This window comes from Bos indicus x Bos taurus, chromosome 25, assembly GCF_003369695.1.
Source record: "Bos indicus x Bos taurus breed Angus x Brahman F1 hybrid chromosome 25, Bos_hybrid_MaternalHap_v2.0, whole genome shotgun sequence".
Taxonomy (NCBI): Eukaryota; Metazoa; Chordata; class Mammalia; order Artiodactyla; family Bovidae; genus Bos; species Bos indicus x Bos taurus.
The window spans coordinates 24,351,970-24,377,276 of NC_040100.1; the positions used below are offsets into that span (position 1 = coordinate 24,351,970).

A 25,307-nucleotide genomic window follows, 5' to 3' on the forward strand; every position below is an offset into this window, starting at 1 on the left:
AGGCTCATAGATAGGACATTTAAGTTTTTGAGGTCTTTTGCATTAAAGCATTTTCTAGTTCTAATAAAATTAGCATGGCAAGCAGGATCAACTGAAAAAATCAAGATCTCTTGTTATCATTGCATGACAATCTTAACACACTATTTTCTGACTCCACTGATGAGGTTGATGTAGAGTGAAAGAAAAGACTAAATTATGAGATCCAAGATACAGAAATTCTGAGATCTCAGTTCATATTATTAATCCAATTACAGATCCCTATTTAATGAATTTGAAAAGTAATTTGCTACTGACAAAAACAGCCTCTTGGAATGTGGACAGCATCAAAGAAAATTACTAACATTCCAAAGGACAAGCTACAGGTCAGTCTTGGGAAAAAATGCATATCAACCTTGTGCTAAGCACTCAAGCTAATAGATACACTGCTCAAAGCACTGAAGAGGTTTTGTGATCTCTTGTTATCGATGACAGAAATGTTCTACCACGGGTCACTGGATACCCAGCTTGCTAAGCCATGTTCCCCCTTGCCCTCCTTCCCAACTCTGTTTCTCAGAAGTGCCACATGGTAACCTATTTATTTCAAGAGAATTGAATTTGAGTTCAGAAACATCTCAAGGTCTAGTCACATAGTTTCCAGAGAGAAAGGACTCTTCTTACCCAGCATCCATCTTGGCCTTTATTCCTAGGCTTGAGTGGGAGTGTTCTGCCATCTTAGGAAGGCCACTTGTTCCACTGGTGAAGTAGATGGCAGCTGCTTCTTGGCTCCCAGTCTCCACAAAGCAATGGGTAGTAGATGCTTTCCTGACAACAGTGACAGATTGTCACCTAGTAAGATCTGCCCTGGACCCCAGATGTCTTGGTGACTCATGCCTTCCCATCTTCCCTCATACTGGAGAGGCAAGTCAGCTGACACACTCTAGAAGGGAGGCTTATGAGTGGATAAGATTTTGAGACTTTGAGTCAGTCAGACTTGGGTTTGAACACCACTCAAGTTTGATACTTTGTTAACCATGTCACTCTAGATTATTTATTTAACTTCTCGGAGTCTCATTTTCCATATCTGAAATATGGGATCAATATAACACACATCTCAGAGCTATTGAGAAAGTTAACTTTAACACAAAGGAAATGGCAACTTGCTTTGAGAACTCAGTGAATGTTAATTTGCTTGTTGTTGGAAGCCACAGCATGACAGCAGGTGCACAGGAGATGCTCAATTAGTGTAAATTTTCCCAATCTACCCTTTTGTAGTCCCTAGAAGCATTTACTCCTCTTTGGAGTCTCTCAAAGCTGCTGTTATGTTGTCTATTTCCCTGACAGTTATATTAAAGACTGTAACACTAGAAAGAAAAAGCTTACACCCTCCCTAGGAATTTCCTAAGGTATTGACTCTAGTGTGCAGATTTCAGACATATGAAAGGGAGACTTTTCTGGCCAATCATGTTATAGACGGCTGGCAGCCTCATTTAGGGATGCAGAAGATGGGAAAAGGAGTCTAGAAACCCTGTGTACCAGCCATCTCCTGTGTTTTACCACATACCCTCTCAGCTTTACCTCTTATTCAACACAGTCAAAAGCTCTGGGTGAGTTCCAACTTGCTGTTGCTTCTACTGCGAGCCACAGTGAGGTGAGGCACTCTGTGCCTCCGGCCTTCATTCTCTGTCACCACCATGGCATGGGACTCTGAGCCTATCCTGCACGCATGTATGTGCAGCCCGGAGTGTGGGGTAAATAACATCTCTGGGCAGCCCTCTATGAATGCAGGTTAAGGGCTGATGGGTCAGTGTTTGTCAGTCCTTCAGTAGATAATCCTGAGAGGCATTCTGTGTGCTCCTCAAAAGGTCCCTGCAGATCAAGGCCCACTTATGCTGTGCAGTGACTCAATAATAAAGATAATAAACTCTGTATTAACTCTTACTTCTTTCCTGCTTAACTCTCCCCCATCATACACACTGCTCCTCAGACTTCCCAAATAAAGAACCTGCACATAAGTGCAGGTTTCCATCTTTGGTAAAAGCTCAGGCTAAGACATGTTGATGGGCTTCCCTGGTGCCTCAGTGGTAAAGAATCCACCTGCCAATGCAGGAGACGTGGGTTCGATCCCTGGCCTGGGAAGATCCCCTGGAGAAGGAAATGGCAACCCACTGCTGTGTTTTTGCCTGGGAAATCCAATGGACAGAGGAACCTGATGGGCTATAGTCCATGGGGTCACAAAAGAATTGGACAAAACAGTGACTAAACAACAAGACACATAGATACTCACCACAGTAGTGTCTTGAAGTCCAGCCACCCATCCCGTTTTTTCTCAGACACCAATAGTTTCGTTTTCAGAGAAGGGCACTCAGGTGCCACAGTGTCCACTATCTCAGCCACCTCATCCCCAGCCACAATGGCCTTGGCCTTAGACACCTGCAGCCTATAGAGAATGTCTTTGGCTTTCATCTGGATGGTCCCAGGCATGAAGACAAGGCCTGGAAAAAGTCAAATGGCTTAAAGACAGAACTGGAAGGGATGGTTAATTTCTCCCCTAGAGAATCCTAATATGAACAGCCAGTGGGGAGCAGTTGGGTTAGGGGAGGTTGGGGTGGTGATAACCAATGGGGAGTATCAATAATAAAGGAACTGGGGACCAGAGAGTGATTTAAACACAGATGTCCCTGGGGTTGTCAGAGCTGTAAGGAGTCTACTGAGACTGAGAGAAACCGAATTGCCTGCTGTTATAACATTGGTAGTCTAAGGCCACTAACACACACATACACACACACACACACTGCCCTATAGAAGTTTGCTATATCCAAACAATCATATATAGTAACTAAAATATTAGAGCCTTAAAAGAACTTGCAATTGTCCATGCGATTCCGCGGTGCTCAAGGTCCTGACTATCTCAAGCATGGGACACTGAATTTTCTTTGGGAAGAGCACTCCTAGGTTTTTGTTTTCTATCTTGATGAGACTTTTGTGACTTTGCTTTATTCTTCTGGATAATAATTAGACTGTTTCTCACCTGTCATAAAGCTGCTTTCACATGCTCTTCCTGGTTATTAGTCTCCACCTCTGGCTTGCTCTCTCCCGCTCTCAACACTTCAGGATCCACACTGCAGACCCATTACCACCTCAACTGTCCCTCCATCTCCTGCTCTGAGTTCTCCTTCCCTTCAGACCATTATCTCTCAGTGTGTCACTTTGGGTGACTTTTCTCTCATGGCCTGCTCACTCCTCCCATGGGCTACCTGCTTCTCTAGCTGTGTTCAGATTCCTCTGATAACTCTTACTTTCTTTTTTTTTTTTTTACCACACTCACATTTTCCTCCTTATTGATGAGAATGCTTGTTGTGTGTGAAGAAGACCAGGAAAGATAAGTTGTAAATGAGGGATACTGGTGTTTCTTGAGGCTCTTTCACTTCTCATCTCTTATATCTAAAAATTGATAATTTTTAAATTTTTGTCTGCATCTCAGATGTTATGCCCTTAAATCCCAGCTATTCACTTCTCATCCCTTCCTTTTTATCCATATATTTAAAAAATTGAGATATAACTGACATACAATAATTTATTTATTTGAAGTATACAGATTAATTATTTGATATACCTATATACTAGAAATGAATACCACAATAAATAAATAAATATTAAATAAAAATAGATAATTAATAAATACTACCTTATGTCATCTATCACTATACATGACTACACTTATTTTTTATCTTGTGATGAGAATGTTTAGAATTTACTCTCTACAATACATATTGTTAACTATAGTGATCATGTTTTATATTATACACCTAGGACATGTTCATCTTTTAACTAGACCGTCTCCCCGCTTCTTGAACATTACTTGGGTGCGCCTAACTCAACAGCTTCCAAATTGAAATTGTCATCTTTCCCTGATTTCCCATAGCTGCTTCTCACTGTGAAAAAGACTACTGCATCCACCCAGTTGCCTGAGTGACTCTGACTTCTCCATCTCACACGATTTCTTCCTCTACCTAATGTCATTCATCAAAAAAAATCTTGCGATCAGTTTTCTCAAATCCAACCACTTAACTTCATTTCTACTTCCCCATCCAAATTGAAATCACTATCATTCTTTGTCTCCTATTTGAATTCCTCAACCCCATTCTTTCCCTCCTCCATCCCATTCTCCATGCACCATCCAGAGTCACCATCTATACATAGAAAACAATCATGACATGTAATCAGTTTATGGTTTCCATTCCTCACTGCATAAGGACCCAGTACCCTTCCCTTGCCATGGCTTACAAGATTCTGCCAGTTTAGCACCTGTCCATCTTTCCAGACCCATTTGCCATTACTTTCTCTTTGCTGCCTGGGCTGTAGGCACACAAATCATCACTCCAGGTTCTTTCATGATTTTCAGGCTTCCCTCCCCTCTACTGTTCCCTCTGCTTGGAGCACTCCTCCTCTCTTCCTCCTTTCCTGGTTCAATCCAACTTGTCCTTCAGCTCTCAGACTAAATACTACTTCTACTAAGACTTTTGTAAACCTCTCAGATTAGTCTGTTTGGGTCTCCTTTTATAGCAAAGATCAGCAATTTTTTTCTACAAAAGGCCAAGCAAATGTCAAATATCTTAGGCTTTATGTGCCAGAGGCTCTCTGTCCAAATTATGTTAGTCTGTTATTATAGTTCAAAAGCAATCACAGATAATATACAAAAAGGGCATGACTGGGTTCTAATAAAACTTCTTATTTATGAAAACAAGCTGTGGGCTGGATTTGCCCTATAGGTAATAGTTTGACAAATATTTTGTATAGGTTCTTATAGAACCTCATGCCACTTATCAAAACTGTGATTCAATAGTTGTATATGCAATTAATAATTTAAAGCAGCTGTCTTTCTCCAGAGATCTGTGAGTCCCATAGACTCTGTTTTGTTTACTCTGTATTAGCAACCAATTAGTATACTGCTTAGGGCATAGTTTGCTTAAATAAATGGGAGAACAGTGGTGTCTCTATATGATGAGGGACCACATGATAGGTGGAGGGGGCATCTTTTGGGAGGAATGATTGCATTTCTCTGCCACCACTTTCCTTCACAAGGGAGATGGTGCCCCGCTCAGATGGTCAATCACCAACCTGCCCGCATGCAGCCAAGGATCACCAGCCACCACTCAGGCACTCGGGGCAGCACCACTGTCACACGGTCCCCACGCTGCAGACCACATGGCCCTGCGAAGACGTTGGCTGTTTGTTGACTGAGTTCACTCAGTTGGCTGAAGTTCCACATTACCTCATCTCCGTTGCCATTCACCCACCACAGGGCTGGGCCAGGGGGTCGCTTGCCAGCCTGAAGAAAGAAAAGGCCTAATGATTAAGGTGGGCTGGTACACAAGCATGTGAAATAAATTCCCATCTTGGAACTGCCGCAGTGGTGCTTAATAAGCGTTTTGATCCCAGGACTCCTATACACTCTTAAGAAGTATTACAATCCTAAAAAGCTTTATTTATAAGCCTTTTATTAATATCTCTCAATGTTTGTTAGAAATTAAACTGAGAAATTATATACATGTGTGAATAAATCCATTATTGTTGTTGTTTTTGCTCAGTCGCTAAGTCATGTCCAACTCTTGGCGACCCCATGGACTGCAGCACGCCAGGCTTCCCTGTCCTTCATATCTCCTGAAGTTTGCTCAAAGTCATGTCCAGAGTTGGTGATGCCATCCAACCATCTCACCCGCTGTCATCCCCTTCTCCTTCTGCCCTCAATCTTTCCCTGTATCAAGATTTTTTCCAATGAATTGGCTCTTCACATTTGGTGGCCAAAATATTGAAACTTCAGCTTTTAAATATAACAGTAATAAGTCCATCATATATTAACACAAATAAGATATGTTTTATTGAAGAAGTAAGTATACTTTCTGAAACAAACAAAATATAATGAGAAGAGTGGCATTATTTTATATTTTTGCAAATCTTATTAATATCTTCCTTAATAGAAGACATTTGGATTCCTTTATTTTTCTGTATTTACTTCGTTGTAGCCTCTGGAAAATGACACAGTATACTTCCGAGAGAATAAGAATTAAAAAGGCAAATATTACCTTAGATTTATCTATCTATCTCTATGTATTTATTTTTTATTGTGGTAAAATATGCTGTGCTTAGTTGCTCAGTCATGTCCAACTCTTGCAACCCCATAGATTGTAGCTTGCCAGGATCTTCTGTCCATGGGGATTCTCCAGGCAAGAATACTAGAGTGAGTTGCCATGCCCTTCTCCAGGGGATCTTCCTGACCCAGGGATCCAACCAGGGTCTTCTACATTGCAGGTGGATTCTTTACCAACCAAGCTACCAGGGAAGCCCATGGTAAAATATACATCACATAAAATTTACCATTGTAGCCATTTATAAAGTACACGGTTTGGTGGCATGCATTTATACTGCTGTGTAATCACAACCATCATTTGTCTCCAGAACTTTTTCATTGTCTAAAACTGAATCTGTGTATTCATTATACAATGACTCCCCAGTCCCTCATCTCCCAAGTCCCTGGTAGCTACTATTCTACTTTTTGTCTCTGAATTTGACTACTCTGCTGCTGCTGCTGCTAAATCACTTCAGTCGTGTCCGACTCTGTGCGACCCCATAGACGGCAGCCCACCAGGCTCCCCCGTCCCTGGGATTCTCCAGGCAAGAACACTGGAGTGGGTTGCCATTTCCTTCTCCAATGCATGAAAGTGAAAAGTGAAAGTGAAGTCCCTCAGTCGTGTCCGACTCTTAGCGACCCCATGGACTGCAGTCTACCAGGCTCCTCCATCCATGGGATTTTCCAGTCAAGAGTACTGGAGTGGGGTGCCATTGCCTTCTCCATTGACTACTCTAGGTAACTTATATAAATGGACTCACACATTATTTTTCCTTCTGTATCTGGCTTATTTCACTTGTCTATAATGTTCATCTATGGTGTATCATATATCAGAATTTCGTTCTTTTTAAAAAATGTTGTGTAGATATGCCAATTTTATTTATCCACTAGTCCATTGATAGACATTGGATTGTTCCTACATTTTGGCTACTGTGACTAATACTACCATAAACATGGTGTATAAATATCTCTTCAAAACCCTGCTTCTGATTCTTTGGGGTACATACACAACAATGGAAAAACTGGATTATACAGTAACTATTTTTAATTTTTTGAGGAAATATATTGTTTTCCACAATGGCTGGACCATTTTACATTCCCACCAGTGTTGCAAAAGAGTTCCAATTCTTCTTAGTTTTGTTTTGAATTGTTTTCATTTTACATATTCCCCGGGGAAAAGTCTCAGGAATCCTCAGGGTCTCCATATCATAGTTTGAAAGCACTAATGTCAAGTCAAAGAGAAAAATTTATTTGTAATTGTATTAGATATTTCAAAATTCCTCTTTATAAGGGTTGACTCATTTTGCACTTTGATCAGTACCTGTGTCTATTTCCTCATAGTTTTGTCAACAGAGTATGTTGACAAAATTTTTATGTAACTAGTAGGTAAGATATATTATTTCAGTGAAGTTTTCATTTGTGTAACTATTACTATGAGTGAAGTTGAGCATTTTTTCTTATATTTAAGGGCCTTGTGAGTTCACTTTTCTGTGAACTGTTTATATATTTGCCCATATCTATTTTTGATTGCATCTTTTTATTCTTGATTTCTAGGAGCTCTTTTTGCATTAGAGATATTAACTTTTGGCTCTTTTATGAGATGCATATCTTTACTCTGATTGTCATTATTTTAAATTTTGCTGACAGTGTTTGTCAATGGAAATTTGTTTTTTTGAAATGTACATATATTTAGTAAATCACTTATTTTATGAATTCAGGATTTTGAGTCATGGTAGTAAAGACCTCCTTCATTATTCTAAAGAAGTATAACTTCAAAATAAAAGCCAGAAATCTAAATTTTTATTTGAAAAGTTTCAACTTTAAAATGTTTACCAATTTTTTTTTTTTTTTTTTAGAGAGCCCTGCACCATGGGCTATGTTTAGCCTAGAGGCCTGGCATTTGCCATTTCTGTACTAAAGTTATGTCATGGTGTTGAGACATCACAACTATGATTCCTTCTGATCATCATTCTTTTAAGCCCATGCTAATAGAACCACCTCTTCTGCTACCCTAGCCAGAATGAATCCTTTCATCTTCCATAAAGGTCCACTGAACTCAGGTAAAGTCAATCATTGTGTCAGCAATGAATGGAGCAGAATTCTGGAAGTCCAGGCTAGGAAAGAAAATTTAGGAATTTTTGTATCACTCTCTTCTCTGATGCCTCATGTTGGAATCCTTTTGACACTCCCTGCCTAAAAATCATTCTACTTGTGTATCCCTAATGACAAGGACACATAGCTTTCTGAGAAAACTGACTCAGTCTTTCGTTGATGCTGGTTTAACAAGAGAATGCTGATTTTTCTTTTATTAAATACAAATTTACTTCCTCTATGACTCCAACTCGCTAGTCCTTGTTTCACCCTGGGAGGTCACAAGAGAGAATGTGGAGGAGTATGTTCAGGTCAGCTGTGCGTTTCAGCTGTCTGAGGTGTGGCAGTTCCCAGATTGCTCCACCCTGCATCAGTTTCCTGAACCCTTCTTTCAGCCAAGCTCATGTTCTCTTGTTCCTACCCTATGCACCTTAATGGAAGATGGACATCTTGTTCACAGCTCATTATAGTGCCTGACACATAATAAGTACTCAACAAATACTTATTGAATGAATGGATGAACTAGTGAACTCAGCCAAATTTTCCAACTGTGTGCCTCTTTTCCACCCCATTACCTTCTCCATGCCAGCCCAGTGATCTATCACATCAGTAGCAAAGTTAAATTTGGCAGGAACTTCCTGGTGTCCCCACTGCAGCGATGCCAGTTGCCTAGTATGAATGCGGATAGTGTGATTGGACATCTGAGACCTCCATAGGATGCAAAGTGCCTGGAGTTGCCGCCCCCAATGCATGTTCAAACCTATGAAGGAAAGAAAAGACAGAGGTGAGTCTGTAGAGTCAGCAGTTGCTTAAGGAGCCCCATTCCAACCTTACAGGATTCTTCCAGAAATTAATTTGCTGTGATTATGAGTGAACTGGAAGTCAGCATCTATCTTAGTCACCTTCTGATGTACCATTCTCTGAAAACACAGCACCTGCTCTAAATCCTATTTTTCCAGCACCTCTGACAGTTTTGTGAACACCCAATTCCACACAATAAATCCTTTTGTGCTTAAAACACAGTAGTGTGGTAGATTGAATTGTGATTACCAAAAACTCCGTGTGCATTCTGGAGAAGAGTGTGTATGCACCTCTCGTTGACTTTGGCTTGTCCATAGGACATGCTTTGGAGAATGAGATATGAGTGGATGTGCTTGTGTACTTGGTCAGAGACTCTTGCATTTATGCCCTCTGCCATGAAAATGGCCTCCCTGGTGGCTCAGATGGTAAAGAATCCTCCTGCCAATGCCGTGAGAACAGCATATCCCAAGTGAGCCGACCTCCAGCCTGGGTCCCAGAACGCATGTTGACTTGAGCTGAGCCTAGTAGAGCCACAGATAATTTCCAGACTCACAGGAAAATATTTTTGGATATAAGCATCTGAGATGTTCAGGATGATTGCTATCATGGCAAAAACTGACTAATACAAGCAGCATTTGTTTTCTTTAACTGATACTTGACTGAGATATCTTGAGTACTATGTATTCAGCACACAGGACCTGACAAATAGCATTACTTTAGAAATTATAACTGTTGGGATTTTCATTTCTGTCTCTGCATTGGCTTCAGGCAAAGTAGTTCAAAATCTACTGGTCTCTGATTTCCAACATGTGCACCTTGATGAGGATTGCAGAATTTAAGTGTAATGACCTTTGACGCAAGGAATCCAGCCAGTAGTTCCTCCAGCTGGTCAGATTCCCACTTCCTGTTGTTTGGGCAGTAGCGGTCAGAATGCTTAAGGTCTCTTAAAGACCTTCCTGTCTTTTCTAAATGAACAAAAAGTGAAGATTTCCTTACCAGCTCCCAGGCAGGAAATTCTTTTGCCTTTCTACATGCTGATTCCTCTCTCTTTCCATACCTGGCTCATTCTCATTCTTCTGGCCTCACCTTCTCTTAGAGCCCTCCTTCCCTGACTACCACCCAACTTCCATCCCAATTTGACCACCTTTCTCTCAGTCACCCCAGTCCTTCCCTTTTGCTGTGCTAAACACTCCCTTTTCCTTTGCCCACTGCTGCCTCCTCACTAAGACCTGGCAGACCTTTCTTGGTCCCTAGAGATTGCAGACTACTTTTCCCTGTGGATTGTCATTCTCCTCACCAGTCATGACTTCTAAAGATTGGATAGTGCCATCATGAAGCATGACTCCATCTGTTCATTCCTCACAACGTGCTTACCTGCCAAGTCCTTTCAAGGAAGTCTCTCTGGAGATCTCTTGGTCTCCGTCCTGAACAGACAGCACCAGAACCCCTGTCGCCTTGGAGGATGGCACAGCTAATCAGGCAGATAGCTCGAGAATCCCTACAGCATTCAAAGAGGGCACAGCTAATCATTAACTGAGGCTAACTCAGGATAACACCAGTCCTCCTAGTTATGTTTATGGATTTCACAGTCCTAGAGCCTTGGATCCAGCCAGGAACTAGTCTTTCAATCCAGGAGATCAAAAGGAGATTTATGCACAAGACTGACAGCAGGTTCATCCAACATGAACAGGAGCTCCTGACAGGAAGGCAGGAACAGAACTCACACAGAGTTGATGTACATCCTGTCCTCTCATTTCCTTCAGCCCTTTCCTTCACCTGATTTTCCTCTTATTCTTGGTGTCTATTAATAATTCCTCCTCATCTCCTTTATTCACACTTGGTGCATGATTCTATCCACTATCATAGCTTGAAACCCAATTGCCTCGCTGATGACCATTCATGTGTCTCCAGCCTAGATCTCTCTCCTGCACACTAATCAGCTTGACCTCTCTCCCCAGATGTCTAACAGGCCTGTCAAACATGCTTTGTTCAGAGCTGAGCACCTCATCTTCTCTGTTTCAGTGAAGTATCCCACTCTGCCTGCCACCTTGTCCATCTCAGTGAATGTTAGTGCTTATGCAGCTGTGTTCGAGTCAGAGGGTCAGAAAAACAAAGACCTTTCCACATCATTGAGTAGATAATATAAAAACTCGGAATGGAACAGTAACTTGCTTAAAGCTATGCAGAAAATCAGTCTCGGGCACAGGTAGAACCCTAAACTCAAACACACCCAGGCTGCTGACTCCCAGTGAATCCTCAGGGCCCGAGATTAGACCTGGAAAATGGGGGGCTCTGAGATGCTGAGACAGTCTGTTTTCCAGGAATACCCTCCGAAGGAAAATATCTCCAGCCACCTTGGCTTCTGTATCTTCTCGGATCTTCCCTGATGCCACAGAGCTTTCTCATCTGCTCCCCTGTATCCTATGCCCACTCTGAGTTATTTCTCCAATGTGCTGGCCACCCGCCACCCATCTACTAAAAGAGCCCCATGATAGGCAGGGATGGGAGTTCCCTGAACATAGATGTCTCTGTTGGAGGCTAACAGGCCAGGGGCAAGACTAGGGTGCCAGTTACCTGGCAATGGTGAGGGCACAAGTGACAGAGACCCAAATCAGGGGACAACTAGGGGAGCCAGAGGGGCTTAAATACCCTTGAAGCTAGGGTATAGGATCTGGGGAGCCTTGTGTGCTGTGCTTAGTTGCTTAGTCATGTCCAACTCTTTACCACTTTACAGACTATAGCCCACCAGGCTCCTCTGTCCATGGGGATTCTCCAGGCAAGAATGCTGGAGTGGGTTGTCATGCCCTCCTCCAGGGGATCTTCCCAACATAGGGATCGAACCCAGGTCTCCCACATTGAAGGCAGATTCTTTACTCTCTGAGCCACCAGGGGAGTGTTAAGGAAATCAAATTGAAGTAGTCTTATTCAGGCTTCAGAGGCAAAACAGCAGAGCAGGCCTCTGACCTTGCTTCTGACTAACCTGGCCACGGCCCTGACTACTGCTGTGGGTGTCAGCCACACCTGCTGTGAGTGTCAGAAGAGAGGCACAATAGAGAGATAGGAAGCGGATCATGCAATTTGTTTAGTTCCTGCTGGAGGTCTGGACAACCATTCCTTGGATTTAGCAACATTCCAAGATTTACAGAACAAAACAAACAACATTAACATGAAAATAGAGCTGCAATTTGCTCACAGATTGATGATGATACCAGTTGGCATCCTGGGATTATACGTGGGAAGCCAGAACTACAATCTTTGAGATCTCACCCAGGGAGCAGACACGCTGCCTAGGACCTTTGCTCAACTGGGATTCCAGATGTGCTGTGACACGGGATTTCCCGGTGCTGTTTGAGTCTGAATGTTGTCAAAACCCAATTTGGTGATGTGTCCTCTGCTGTTTCTGTTTCTCTTTTCTTTTAATGCTAGTAATATTGAAAGTAAGCTAGATAAGTCTCTAATAAATATTGGTATTATTTGTCTATAACAAATGGCTTATTTTGTTAACAAATTTTTTTATGAATGTGAAATGTGATGAATGTGATGATGAATGTGAAAACTTTTAGCAAAACAGGGAGAGAAGAGGAGATATACCTTGAGAGGATACCCAAAGCACTTTGCTTTTCTCTGGGAAAGCCTAGAAATAATTCACATAGAAAAACCTTCTAATGTAGAGAAGCAGCTGTGTCCTGGGAAGAGATACATTTTTTGGAAAAATTCATAGAATTGCACCACCTAGCCCCCAAACCCAGTCCTGAAAGTGTCAACCCTTTCTTAAATACCCTGCAAAACGTATTTCTGAATGTCTCAGCATCACAGTCATGAGACTCAGTTCTCTTCCAGGAATTCTCATCACTGTATGCCCTAAATCCCTCTTACTGTCACTGTTCTGTGTCCTCTCACTACCTACCAACAGAGAAGTTTCACAGCACCAAGACTATGAGGACAGCTGTGCATGTCCTTCCCTTCTTTCCAGTCACTCCCTTTATTTTGACTTATTTGCTATAAAGAGTAGGAAAATACTTGGAGTGGAGACCTAGGTCTTGCAGAGTAAGACACCTGAGTTGCTGTCCCTGCTTAGGCTCTGTAAAGCAATAAGTGAATCTGCTTAGAAAGGGAGATAAGGCTTTCTGAAGGAATTTGATGGCAAGACATACAAATTACCTTGTCATCAGTGCTGGAAGTCTTCTGAGAATGTCAGGCTCTCTCTAGCCACCCAGAGTCTCAAAATTATCAGCTATTTCTCCTGTTGTCTTCTCTCTTTTTAAAGGCTCCCCACTCTGTCTTAAGTGTCTATCAGAGACATCGAGGCCTCTCACCTCTGCCTCATTTACTTCCAAGGATTGGGAAGGGGAGGCAGACTTCACTGTAGTCCCAGTCCATTCCTGCTCACTGCTGCTTTCAGTGCCTTAAATTCCTCTCTTCCTGAGACCAGATTCGTGCTTTCTTCTGTACCAGTCAAACTTTCTTCTGTGTGCAAATACTCTCTGGCTCTTTATCTCCAGTGGTTGGTAATCTTTTCATTCATGACTATACAGTAAGATTCAAGATTAGGGATCAGGGGCCTAAAGTATGTCTAGATTAGGCCCAATTCCTGAACTGTGTGCTCTTGAAGAAGTTATGTTACCCTTGCCTCACCACAAGACTCAGTCTTCTCATCTGAAAACTGGGGATAAGGCTAAAGTACCTTTAAGGATTGAACTTGATAATACACATCAAGCACCTAGCACATGACCATGTTTACAAAACTTCTAGTACCAGAAACTGCTAGCCTGAGCTGCTTCTGGAGAGGAGAGCTAGTCTGATTTGAAACAGGTCTAAGAGGGCCTTTAAAAAAATTATTCAAATTTGAGTTTTTATTAAAATGTTCCAACAGCTAAAAAATGAACCAAATGCATAGCACATAGTATGCACTTAGTAAATCACAATGGGAGTAATTTGAAGAGGTCTTTAAATTCACACAGCAGCCTGGGCAGGGGACCTGGGTGCCTTAACTTTCCTGCTGAACACATGGATGCAGCACAATTGAAGAATGAGAGTTGTGATCCTGGGAACAATGATTGTTTTTGTTCAGTCCCTGAGTCATATCTGCCTTTTTGTGATCTCATGGATTGCAGCATGCCAGGCTTCTCTGTCCTTCCCTATCTCCTAAAGTTTGTTCAAACTCATGCCCATTGAATTGGTGATGCCATCCAACCATCTCGTCCTCTGTCATCCCCTTCTCTTCTTGCCTTCAATCTTTCCCATAATCAGGGTCTTTTCCAATGAATCAGCTCTTCACATCAGGTGGCCAAAGTATTGGAGCTTCAGCTTCAGCACCAGTCCTTCCAATGTATATTTGGGGTTGATCTCCTTTAGAATTGACTGGTTTGATCTCCCTGAAGTCCAAGGGACTCTCAAGAGTCTTCTCCAGCACCACAGTTCAAAAGTATCAATTTTTTGATGCTCAGCCTTCTTTTATGGTACAACTCTCATATCTGTACATGACGACTGGAAAAACCATTGCTTTGACTATATGAACTTTTATCAGTAAAGTAATGTCTCTGCTCTTTAATATGGTGTCTAGTTTTGTCATAGGTTTTCTTCTAAGGAGCAAGCTTCTTTTAATTTCATGGCTGTAGTCACAGTCTGCAGTGATTTTGGAGGCTAAGAAAATAAAATCTGTCACTATTTCCACTTTTCCCCCTTTTATTTGCCATGAAATGATGGGAATGGATGCCATGATTTTAGTTTTTTGAATGTTGAGTTTTAAGCCAGCTTTTTCACTCTCTTCTTTCACCTTCATCAAGAGGCTTTTTATTTCGTCTTCACTTTTTGCCATAAGAGTGATATCATTGGCATGTTTGATGTTATTGATATTTCTGCTGGCAATCCTGATTCCAGCTTGAGCTTCCTCTAGCCTGGCAGTTCACACGATGTACTCTGCCTCAAGTTAAAATAAACAGGGTGATAATATACAGCCTTGATGTACTCCTTTTCCTATTATGAATCAGTCCATTGTTCTATGCCTGGTTCTAACTGCTGCTTCTTGATCTGCATACAGATTTCTCAGGAACTGTAAGAAAAGTCATTTGTCTTCCCAGAAATAGAGGCAAAAGGGCCTATAGGATCATTTGGTTTAGACATTTGTGAAACCAAATTACCCAAGATAAGCCATTCAAACCCTGTCTTCCCCAGAAATATCTGTCCCTGTCAATTAATCAACAAATATTTATTAACTGCTGCTCTCAGATGGACACAGAGTAACCTAGACAGATCCCTCCCAGTGTGGATGTTAAACAACTAACAACATGTAAAATGATTAGGTTCATTTTAAATAGTGTTAAAGGTAGGTCAGAAGTCAGATAAGCCACAGGTCTACTCAGCACTTGCCAGTGATTTCCAATTTCATGCAGAAGAAATTCATGTCAGTATTTACTACACCATCCATCAGGAAACCCTCCCCCTCTGCCTGATGATTAAACTAAAGTGCTTTTGCTCAGCTCACAAAGAGGCAATTTGACCCTGCCCACTTGTGAATGCAGAAAAGAAGAAATTAACACATCCGCATTCCCAGTGCTAACTAAGCAATGAAATATTTTGCAAGATAAATGGTCTTTCCATTTTCTCATTGCTTCTCCCTCTCTGATTCTATGAAAGAAACTGACATCCAGACCCCAATGAAATGGTTATTTTTAGACACTAGTCTGCCATCTTCTCAGTCAGCCAGCTTTCTGAATAGTTGGTATGAAACCATTCACCTCAGATTGGTACTTGAACCCATGTACCAGGATGCAAACCTGGTCAAAATCCAGCTTGGGACTCTAACCCATGTAGCTGGTCTTGAACCCAGCCAAAACCCATGATCTTCCAACTGAGCTTGAGTCTAGTTCAGTTCAGTCACTCCATCATGTCCGACTCTCTATGATCCCATGAATTGCAGCACGCAAGGCCTCCCTGTCCATCACCAACTCCCAGAGTTCACTCAGACTCATGTCCATCGAGTCAGTGATGCATTCCAGCCATCTCATCCTCTGTCGTCCCCTTCTCCTCCTGCCCCCAATCCCTCCCAGCATCAGAGTCTTTTCCAATGGTCAACTCTTTGCATGAGGTGGCCAAAGTACTGGAGTTTCAGCTTTAGCATCATTCCTTCCAAAGAAATCCCAGGGCTGATCTCCTTCAGAATGGACTGGTTGGATCTCCTTGCAGTCCAAGGGACTCTCAAGAGTCTTCTCCAACACTACAGTTCAAAAGCATCAATTCTTCAGCACTCAGCTTTCTTCATAGTTCAACTCTCACATCCATACATGACCACTGGGAAAACCATATCCTTGACTAGACCTTTGTTGGCAAAGTAATGTCTCTGCTTTTGAATATGCTATCTAGGTTGGTCATAACTTTCCTTCCAAGGAGTAAGCGTCTTTTAACTTCATGGCTGCAGTCACCCTCTGCAGTGATTTTGGAGCCCCCAAAAATAAAGGCTGACACTGTTTCCACTGTTTCCCCATTTATTTCCCATACATATCTGTTATTAAAAGCAATCTTTCAATAAAACTCTGGAAGGAAGCAAATCTAGTCTTATTTCAGCCCAGTCCCAACAAAATCCCTTTACCCAAATAAATTTAACCCAATCTTAGAAAATCCTGATCATTTACAACTTTTTTTTTTTTTTTGGTATTTTTTAGAATTCCTCCCACCTTCATTTATTGAAAACATACATCTTACTGAGGTAGACTTTATTAGGCAGTTACTGTAGGAACTCGGCCTGTTTCAATAAAAATCCTACTCCATTAACCTAAAATCAATACCCTTTGTCCCAATTTTCTGTCTCTCAGAGGAATGTGTCCATGATCTGATAAATCAACAGCATTCAAATCCTGGAATGGGTAGTAATTAACTCTGTTCCATACGCCTGAGGGAAAAACAACTAGTGATCTTTAATCTTTACCCCATACATCTGGTCCATTGTAAAATGGCTGGGGAGCGGGGGGGCGGTCATGAGAAAAGGTCATGGGATGGTCACTTAATGTCTAAGAAAACTAAGAATCCAAGGATTAGAAGAAGCTGTAAAAATGTCTAGTTAAATACTGTGACTTTTAAGCTGATTGGTTACAAATGATGTATGTTGAAAGTAAGAACAAAACAAAAGTATACTAATCATTACTAGTAAGGATATAAACTGCTGCAACTCCCACCTTTTGGGGCACTTCACCCTCTCTCAGTGTCTATGCTGAGAGTTTTGTACATTTCTCTGTCTGAAATAAACTCTGTTTGCTGGCTACCATGAGTGTTTGTGTATTTGTGAAGTTTATTCTTCAGCTCTGTAAACAAGAACTCAGATGCCAATTTCATCACTTTTCTAAAGAGCTTATTTTTTTCATTTCAAATTACTTTTCTTGCCAACAGTTTTTCAATGGACATAATAAAGTATTATTTGACTTCTAGAAAACCTAGGTACTGTGGAAGTAACTTAACATTAGTGAATCCATATTAACCAAACCAGTAAGCTTAAGCCACCTTCAACATCAGATATTAGTTTAATGTTGAATATCTCCTAGTTCTGGTTGACTGTAAACTTATACTGGCTAGTATTATATTTCTGAGTATTTATATAAGTATTTGGCAGTAAGGAGTTCATGATCTGAGCCACAGTCAGCTCCTGGTCTTGTTTTTGCTGACTGTATAGAGCTTCTCCATCTTTGCCTGCAAGGAATATAATCAATCTGATTTCAGTGTTAACCATCTGGTGATGTCCATGTGTAGAGTCTTCTCTTGTGTTGTTGGAAGAGGGTGTTTGCTATGACCAGTGCATTTTCTTGGCAAAACTCTATTAGTCTTTGTCTGCTTCATTCCGTATTCCAAGGCCAAATTTGCCTGTTACTCCAGGTGTTTCTTGACTTCCTACTTTTGCATTGCAGTCCCCTATAATGAAAAGGACATCTTTTTTGGGTGTTAGTTCTACAAGGTCTTGTAGGTCTTCATAGAACCGTTCAACTTCAGCTTTTTCAGCATTACTGGTTGGGGCATAGACTTGGATTACTGTGATATTGAATGGTTTGCCTTGGAAACGAATAGAGATTATTCTGTCGTTTTTGAGATTGCATCCAAGTACTGCATTTTGGGCTCTTTTGTTGACCATGATGGCTACTCCATTTCTTCTAAGGGATTCCTGCCCACAGTAATAGATATAATGGTAATCTGAGTTAAATTCACCCATTCCCGTCCATTTTAGTTCGCTTATTCCTAGAATGTCTATGTTCACTCTTGCCGTCTCTTGTTTGACCACTTCCAATTTGACTTGATTCATGGACCTGACATTCCAGGTTCCTATGCAATATTTCTCTTACAGCATCGGATCTTGCTTCTATCACCAGTCACATCCACAGCTGGGTATTGTTTTTGCTTTGGCTCCATCCCTTCATTCTTTCTGGAGTTATTTCTCCACTGATCTCCAGTAGCATATTGGGCACTTACTGACCTGGGGAGTTCCTATTTCAGTATCCTATCATTTTGCCTTTTCATAGTGTTCATGGGTTTCTCAAGGCAAGAATACTGAAGTGGTTTGCCATTCCCTCCTCCACTGGACCACATTCTGTCAGATGTCTCCACCATGACCCGCTCATCTTGGGTTGCCCCACAGGCATGGTTTAGTTTCATTGAGTTAGACAAGGCTGTGGTCCTAGTGTGATTAGATTGACTAGTTTTCTGTGAGTATGGTTTCAGTGTGTCTGCCCTCTGATGCCCTCTTGCAACACCTACCATCTTACTTGGGTTTCTCTTACCTTGGACGTGGGGTATCTCTTCACGGCTGCTCCAGCAACGTGCAGCTGCTGCTCCTTACCTTGGACGAGGGGTACCACGACTGGTCCCTATGAAATGTCCAGTCCAAGTCCCAAGATTTTCTGTGCTCTGGTGCTTGCAGCAAGCTTCCAAATGTTCCATTGTTCAGGCCCACTCTGTTTATCAAGGATGATCCCAGGACGAGGTGGGGCTAACCCACCATCAAGCCACTCAAGAAGTCCTTTGTCATAGTAATGTTCCATCGTAGTGTCAGTTACCTTCCATATCACACAGTGTTGTTAATATCATCTGAGCAGTCAGATAACCACATATCATGGGATCCCCAATCAACAGTTGTATGATTAGCCACAAACATTGATTTTCTTGATTTGGTTTGACATTTGTCCCAACGAACAGGAATATAAGTAAAGTTTTTATAAGTAAACCCTGTGCATAATGTTTTTTTGTTCTTTCCCTAACTCTTTCCCTAAAGTCTCAGTAGTATAAACATGGTTTACAGACAAAGAAAGGGCAGTAAATAATCCTAGCAATGTCTGAAAGTCTTCTTTTGGAGGCAGGACGAAAGCCCAAGTTTGTCAGCTGACGTTTATACACAATTTTGTTGGACCCATGCACAAGGTAAGGACTTCATAGCCTAAAGAAATGTTAATTAGTTTTCTTTCCTGCCCAGGGTGTGAGGGCCCTTTCGTGTACTAGGGAGAAGGCATATGTATAGAGTCATTAGTTGAAACGATTGGTCTTCTCTCTGTCCATTCGACCACCTGTAATAGAGGGGGTTGGATATTAGTCTGAGCTCGAGCGGGGGAAGGTACAGGCCAAAAGACTGAGCATTGCCAGGAGAATGTATTCAGGATTCGGAGGCGGTCCCTGTTGAGAGACCAAATTTTCAGCTTGATTAGTAAGGGTTTTTATTTGTCCCCAAGTGGGGAGATCATCGGGGTGATGCCGCCAAGGGCGGTGCTTTCTGGAGATCTTTAGAGCAGACATAGCCTGTATTGGAATTTCTTCTTCCTGGGGTTCTTGTTTCATCTCCATTTTGAATGCTGGGGGCCCCCTTGGGTTGAATCTTAAGAAGAGGTTAAAAAATTTAAAACAAATAAAGCTGTATTAATAGTTATAGGTTTAGAAAATACGTTGGAATCTAGTAAAGTCTGCTTTAGATAAGAAAGACAGTAGTGTACCTGTGTATTCCCCCTTTTTTAATCTTTTTATTTGTAACTTTAGTGTGTGATGTGTTTGTCTGACTATGTCTTGTGTAAAGTGTCTAGAAATATAGGCAGGGTATAACGTGTTGTGTGGCTTCACCAGGAAGAGGTGTGGCCCAGATAAAAGAGGAATTTATGCCTATATAAATGTGTAGGAAAGAAAATGGAGAAAGTTCAGGGCAATGAGTTACATCCATTTGTCATCGTTCATTAGGTTGTAAACCGTGAGGATTGATACCTTGTGCGATGGGTTGAAGATGTAGGGGTCTACAAGTAGAGCAATTACTAATAATTTCTTTAGCCTGGCGGTATGGGATTTTCCCTAGCTGGTGTAGGGAGCCAGCATAGTTATGCAACAGAGCATGCTGTTCCTCTGGAGTAGCAAAGGAAACCAGTTTATCAGCTTGCTCATTACCATAGCCATCGGGCCTGGAAGACAAGAATGTACTCGAATATGTGTAATATAAATGGGAGAATTGCGGTTGCTAACAACAGGTTGTAGTTTGAAAAAGAGTTGTTGAATAATAGGTTGATTGGAGTTTATGGTGGAGGTGTCTATACTTTTTAATACAAAAACAGAATATATAGAGTCAGAGACTATATTAATGGGGTAAGGATGTAGGCAAATAACTTGAATAAGAGCATATAATTTATTTTGTTGAGCAGAATTAAATTTAGTATAAAAGACTTGATATTCTTTAAGAGACCAGAATGAAGCTTTGGTGTTTTTAGTCCCATCTATATAAAAATCCTTGGCCTGTGGTATAGGCTGTGAGCTGATAATGTGAGAAATAATAAATTCAGTATTTTTGAAGAAATTTCAGAGCTTACCAGTTGGATAATGAAATGAAAAATTTCCAAAATATTTCAAAAAAGCTATTTGAAAATCAGGAGAAGTTTGTAAAGCATTCTCAAATTGAGATTTTTTTGATAGGTATTACAATTTTATGAGGATCAGAGCCAATTAGAGTTTTATTCCTATTTCTTTTATTGATAATGATTAGAGCAATTAAATCAAGGTAGGATGTAAATGACTTTAATTCCCTAAAATGGGTATAGATCCATTCTACTGGGTGTTTTTGTTGGGCAAGAAGTCCTGTGGGAGAATGAGGAGAGGGGAGTATAAAAAATTCTAGAGGTAAATCTAGTTTGATGTGAGTAAGAAATTGTTTTTGTAATTTATTTTGCACCAAAGAGAGTTCCTCTTGTGCCTCTTGAGAAAGTGAACGAGGGTTATTTAAATCAGGATCACCTTTTAAAGTATTAAATAGGTTATTCAGTTGATAATTAGCAATGCCTAAAGAAGGTCTCGGAGAAGGCAATGGCACCCCACTCCAGTACTCTTGCCTGGAAAATTCCATGGACAGAGGAGCCTGCTGCGCTGCAGTCCATGGGGTCGCTAGGAGTTGGACACGACTGAGCGACTTCACTTTCACTTTTAACTTTCACGCATTGGAGAAGGAAATGGCAACCCACTCCAGTGTTCTTGCCTGGAATCTCAGGGACAGGGGAGCCTGGTGGGCTGCCGTCTATGGCGTCGGACAGAGTCGGACACGACAGAAGCGACTTAGCAGCAGCAGCAAAGAAGGTCTAATCCAATTAATATCACCTAAGAGCTTTTGAAAATCATTTAAAGTTGATAAATACAACCTGTACAGGACTGGTTGAGTACAGATCTGAGTTGGCTGGGAAGTAATGCGTTGCCTATTAACAACAAACCCCAAGTAATGGTAAGGTGTAGAGGTTTGAATTTTTTCAGGGGCAATGATTAGAGTTTTTAAAGCATCAGTTCAGTTCAGCTGCTCAGTCATCTCCGACTCTTTAGGACCCCATGAATCACAGCACGCCAGACCTCCCTGTCCATCACCAACTCCCAGAGTTCACTCAGACTCATGTCCATCGAGTCAGTGATGCCATCCAGCCATCTCATCCTCTGTCGTCCCTTTCTCCTCCTGCCCCCAATCCCTCCCAGCCTCAGAGTCTTTTCCAATGAGTCAACTCTTCGCATGAGGTGGCCAAAGTACTGGAGTTTCAGCTTTAGCATCATTCCTTCTAAAGAAATCCCAGGGCTGATCTCCTTCAGAATGGACTGGTTGGATCTCCTTGCAGTCCAAGGGACTCTCAAGAGTCTTCTCCAACACCACAGTTTAAAAGCATCAATTCTTTGGCACTCAGCCTTCTTCACAGTCCAACTCTCACATCCATACATGACCACAGGAAAAACCATAGCCTTGAGTAGACGAACCTTTGTTGGCAAAGTAATGTCTCTGCTTTTGAATAATGCTATCTAGGTTGGTCATAACTTTCCTTCCAAGGAGTAAGCGTCTTTTAATGTCATGGCTGAAGTCACCCTCTGCAGTGATTTTGGAGCCCCCCAAAATAAAGTCTGACATGGTTTCCACTGTTTCCCCATCTATTTCCCATGAAGTGATGGGACCAGATGCCATGATCTTCGTTTTCTGAATGTTGAGCTTTAAGCCAACTTTTTCACTCTCCACTTTCACTTTCATCAAGAGGCTTTATAGTTTCTCTTCACTTTCTGCCATAAGGGTGGTGTCATCTGCATATCTGAGGTTATTGATATTTCTCCTGGCAATCTTGATTCCAGCTTGTGTTTTAAAGCATAGTTGAGTTATATCAAACATGTGTTCAGTTTTTAAGCCAGATGGAGCCAAAAACAATATACCATCTATATAGTGAATAACAAGAAAGTTAGGAAACTGCTTTCTCACAGGCTCAAGGGCTTTGACTATGTAGTACTGACACATGGTGGGAGAATTCATCATCTCTTGTGGCAGTACAGTCTATTGGTACCATTTATAAGGTCCAATATGATTAGGATAAGGGAGAGAGAAAGTTGAATCTCTCTCGGTCTAAAGGGTGTAAAGGTATATTAAAAAAAATCTTGTAAATCAATAATAATAATATGCCCGTTTTAAGGAATAGTGGTAGGTGATAGGATTTCTGGTTGTAATGTACCCATAGGTTTTATAGATGCATTAACTTTTCTAAAGTCTGTTAGGAGACGCCATTTGTTAGATTTTTTTTTTAATGACAAAAATAGGAGAGTTCCAAGGAGAACAAGATTCCTCAATATGCTTTAATTTTAGTTGTGTATCTATAAGTTTTTTAGCCACCTGTAATTTCTCTTTTGTGAGAGGCCACTGCTCTGTCCAAATAGGCTTGTCATATTTCCAGGTTATTTTAATAATTGTATTGTTTGTTAAATGAGCAGTGGCCCCCAGGAAAAATGTGGAATGTATATCTGAGTTTGTCATATCTTATATCTTTTTATTAAAAGCATATATCTTACTTTTCCTTAGCAACTATGAAGTCTCTTGTATATTAGCATTTTATAGATTGGTGAATATATTCATTATATCATATTATAATATATAATTTATTATATATATAAATATATGTTTATATTTATATATATCAATATATTATACATTATATATTTATTAATAGTTTAAAATCTCTTTAGTTTTTCTGCAAGAAAAACTTTTTGTAAGAGGAAGTTAATGTTTAGTAATTAATGTTTTAAAATCTTATTTTATTTGAAAATGACCTAGCTATTTAATAAACTTTTATTATTTAGTTTAGTACAACTCTAGAAATTTAAGTTATTCCAATCTTAAGAGATTATTTTAGATTATAATAACAGATTATAATAATAGATTATTCTATTAAAAATATAATTATTTTTAATAGAGTTTATCTAAAAGTTTTTATCTCATTTATATATTTCTATATATATATATAAGGAGTTACCTTTTTGTTGACAAATTTAGTTTACCTTAAACCTAGGCATAATAAAAGTATTATATAATGTTGATGACTTAAGACATGTCTTAATTAGATTAGCAATTATATTTAAATTATATTTATATTTAAATAAACATTATACATATATTTAATATTTTTCAGTTCATGTGAATTTGATTTTAAATAGACCTCATTAACTTCATATTATCTAAAAACAAAGCTGGTATATCGATGGCAGCACTGCCAGATGTTGAGAGTTTTAGGTAAAAGATGGAATTTGCCCCAGGTTTTTGTTGAAGGGGACCTGGGTGGGGGGGGGGGGGGGGCGGTCCCTGCTTGGAGTTTTCTGGAATAGGTTTTCTTTCAACGTCAAATTTAGACTTACAATCTTTGGCCCAATGCATTCCTCTATGGCAGCGAGGGCAGATTTTTGGAGGTTTTTTATTTTTATATATTTTTTTCTTTTTTTTTTAGCTTTCTTAGGGCCACCCCTTTTTAAATGATTCTTATTTCCACATGTAAAGCATTCTTTATTTCCCTTTCTTAAGGCAGCAGCTATTGTTTCAGCTACCATTTGCATCTTTTGAGTTTCTAATCCTAGATTGTGACAAGCCTTCAAATAATCAATAATAGTCCCTGTCTCACGAATTGGAGCTATAGCTTTTTGACATTCCTGAATTGCATTTTCATAAGCAAGTAATTTCTCTAGTTGCCTTTTGGCTTCTTCTCCAATTACAGTACAGGAAATAGCAGTTTCTAATCTAGCTAAAAAATCAGCATACATTTCATTAGATCCCTGAACTTTAAATAAGTGATGAAGTAAAGTAGAAAAGTGATGAGGCTTTCCAGCTGTTTTACCCATGTCTTAGTACTTACCGGCCTCAATAGGCCCTGGGGTCACTCCGTCCAAGAATCTGCCTATGTGTACCAAGTCCTGTTCTGGGCGCCACTTGTTGAGGTCCTTTAATGGACCAGAACCTGGTGGTCTGGAGTCGATGATAAGAAAGTAAAGGAGAGAAAGAGGCTGATATTCCTTAGTTTACACAGAAAGCCAATAAAGCCCCTGGCACAGGGCTTGCTCTGTTCACGGAGGCCTCAGGCACCTTCTTGATGGGGTGAAGGTGCAGAGTGCCTTCTCAAGAGGGTCTTAGAAGCCCGGGCAGGAAAGTGCACTCAGAGGGCCTCTGCACTCCAGGGGATCAGCCTGAAAAAGAGAGAGGGAGAGAGAGAGACAGAGAGAAAGAGAAAGAAAGACACGGGGACCTGAGTTCTGATGGAGCAAAGGTGTTTTAATCAACATGGTGTGGGCATATATACTGTCTTACAAGGTAGTTACTCTCAGCAAAGATAAAGATTAAAATTCCGGACTTACAAAACATAGGCGATCCATATTAAAGAGAGAGAGAGTTGTAAACAATCACTTTTACCGTATGGTTCACAAGAAGGAAGAGGGTACTTATCACCATATAGAAACACTAATGAAGGAAATGCCTGGATTCCTCAGTCCCGGGAGAGGCTTGCCTCTCCTCTTAATTCCTGAACATTCAGGAATTAATAAG

General features: G+C 40.7%; 1 protein-coding gene across 3 annotated transcripts in view; it reads right to left on the minus strand.

Moving 5' to 3' along the window:
* The window catches only part of LOC113883517 (acyl-coenzyme A synthetase ACSM2B, mitochondrial-like), a 49,980-nt gene extending 39,493 nt beyond the window's left edge, over positions 1-10,487 (minus strand). For 2 of the 3 annotated variants that reach the window (XR_003508662.1, XM_027527301.1), the window contains exons 1-5: positions 10,373-10,487; positions 8,773-8,957; positions 5,098-5,308; positions 2,264-2,471; positions 658-801 (exon numbers count right to left, since the gene is read on the minus strand). Coding sequence is in view for 2 of the 3 variants with exons in the window: in XM_027527301.1 (XP_027383102.1) it covers positions 658-801; positions 2,264-2,471; positions 5,098-5,308; positions 8,773-8,949 (740 nt within the window). In the remaining variant the exon portion in view is untranslated. The remainder of the gene's footprint in view (positions 1-657; positions 802-2,263; positions 2,472-5,097; positions 5,309-8,772; positions 8,958-10,372) is intronic. The other variant, XM_027527300.1, reaches the window with a different exon arrangement.
* Positions 10,488-25,307: the final 14,820 nt, after the last annotated feature.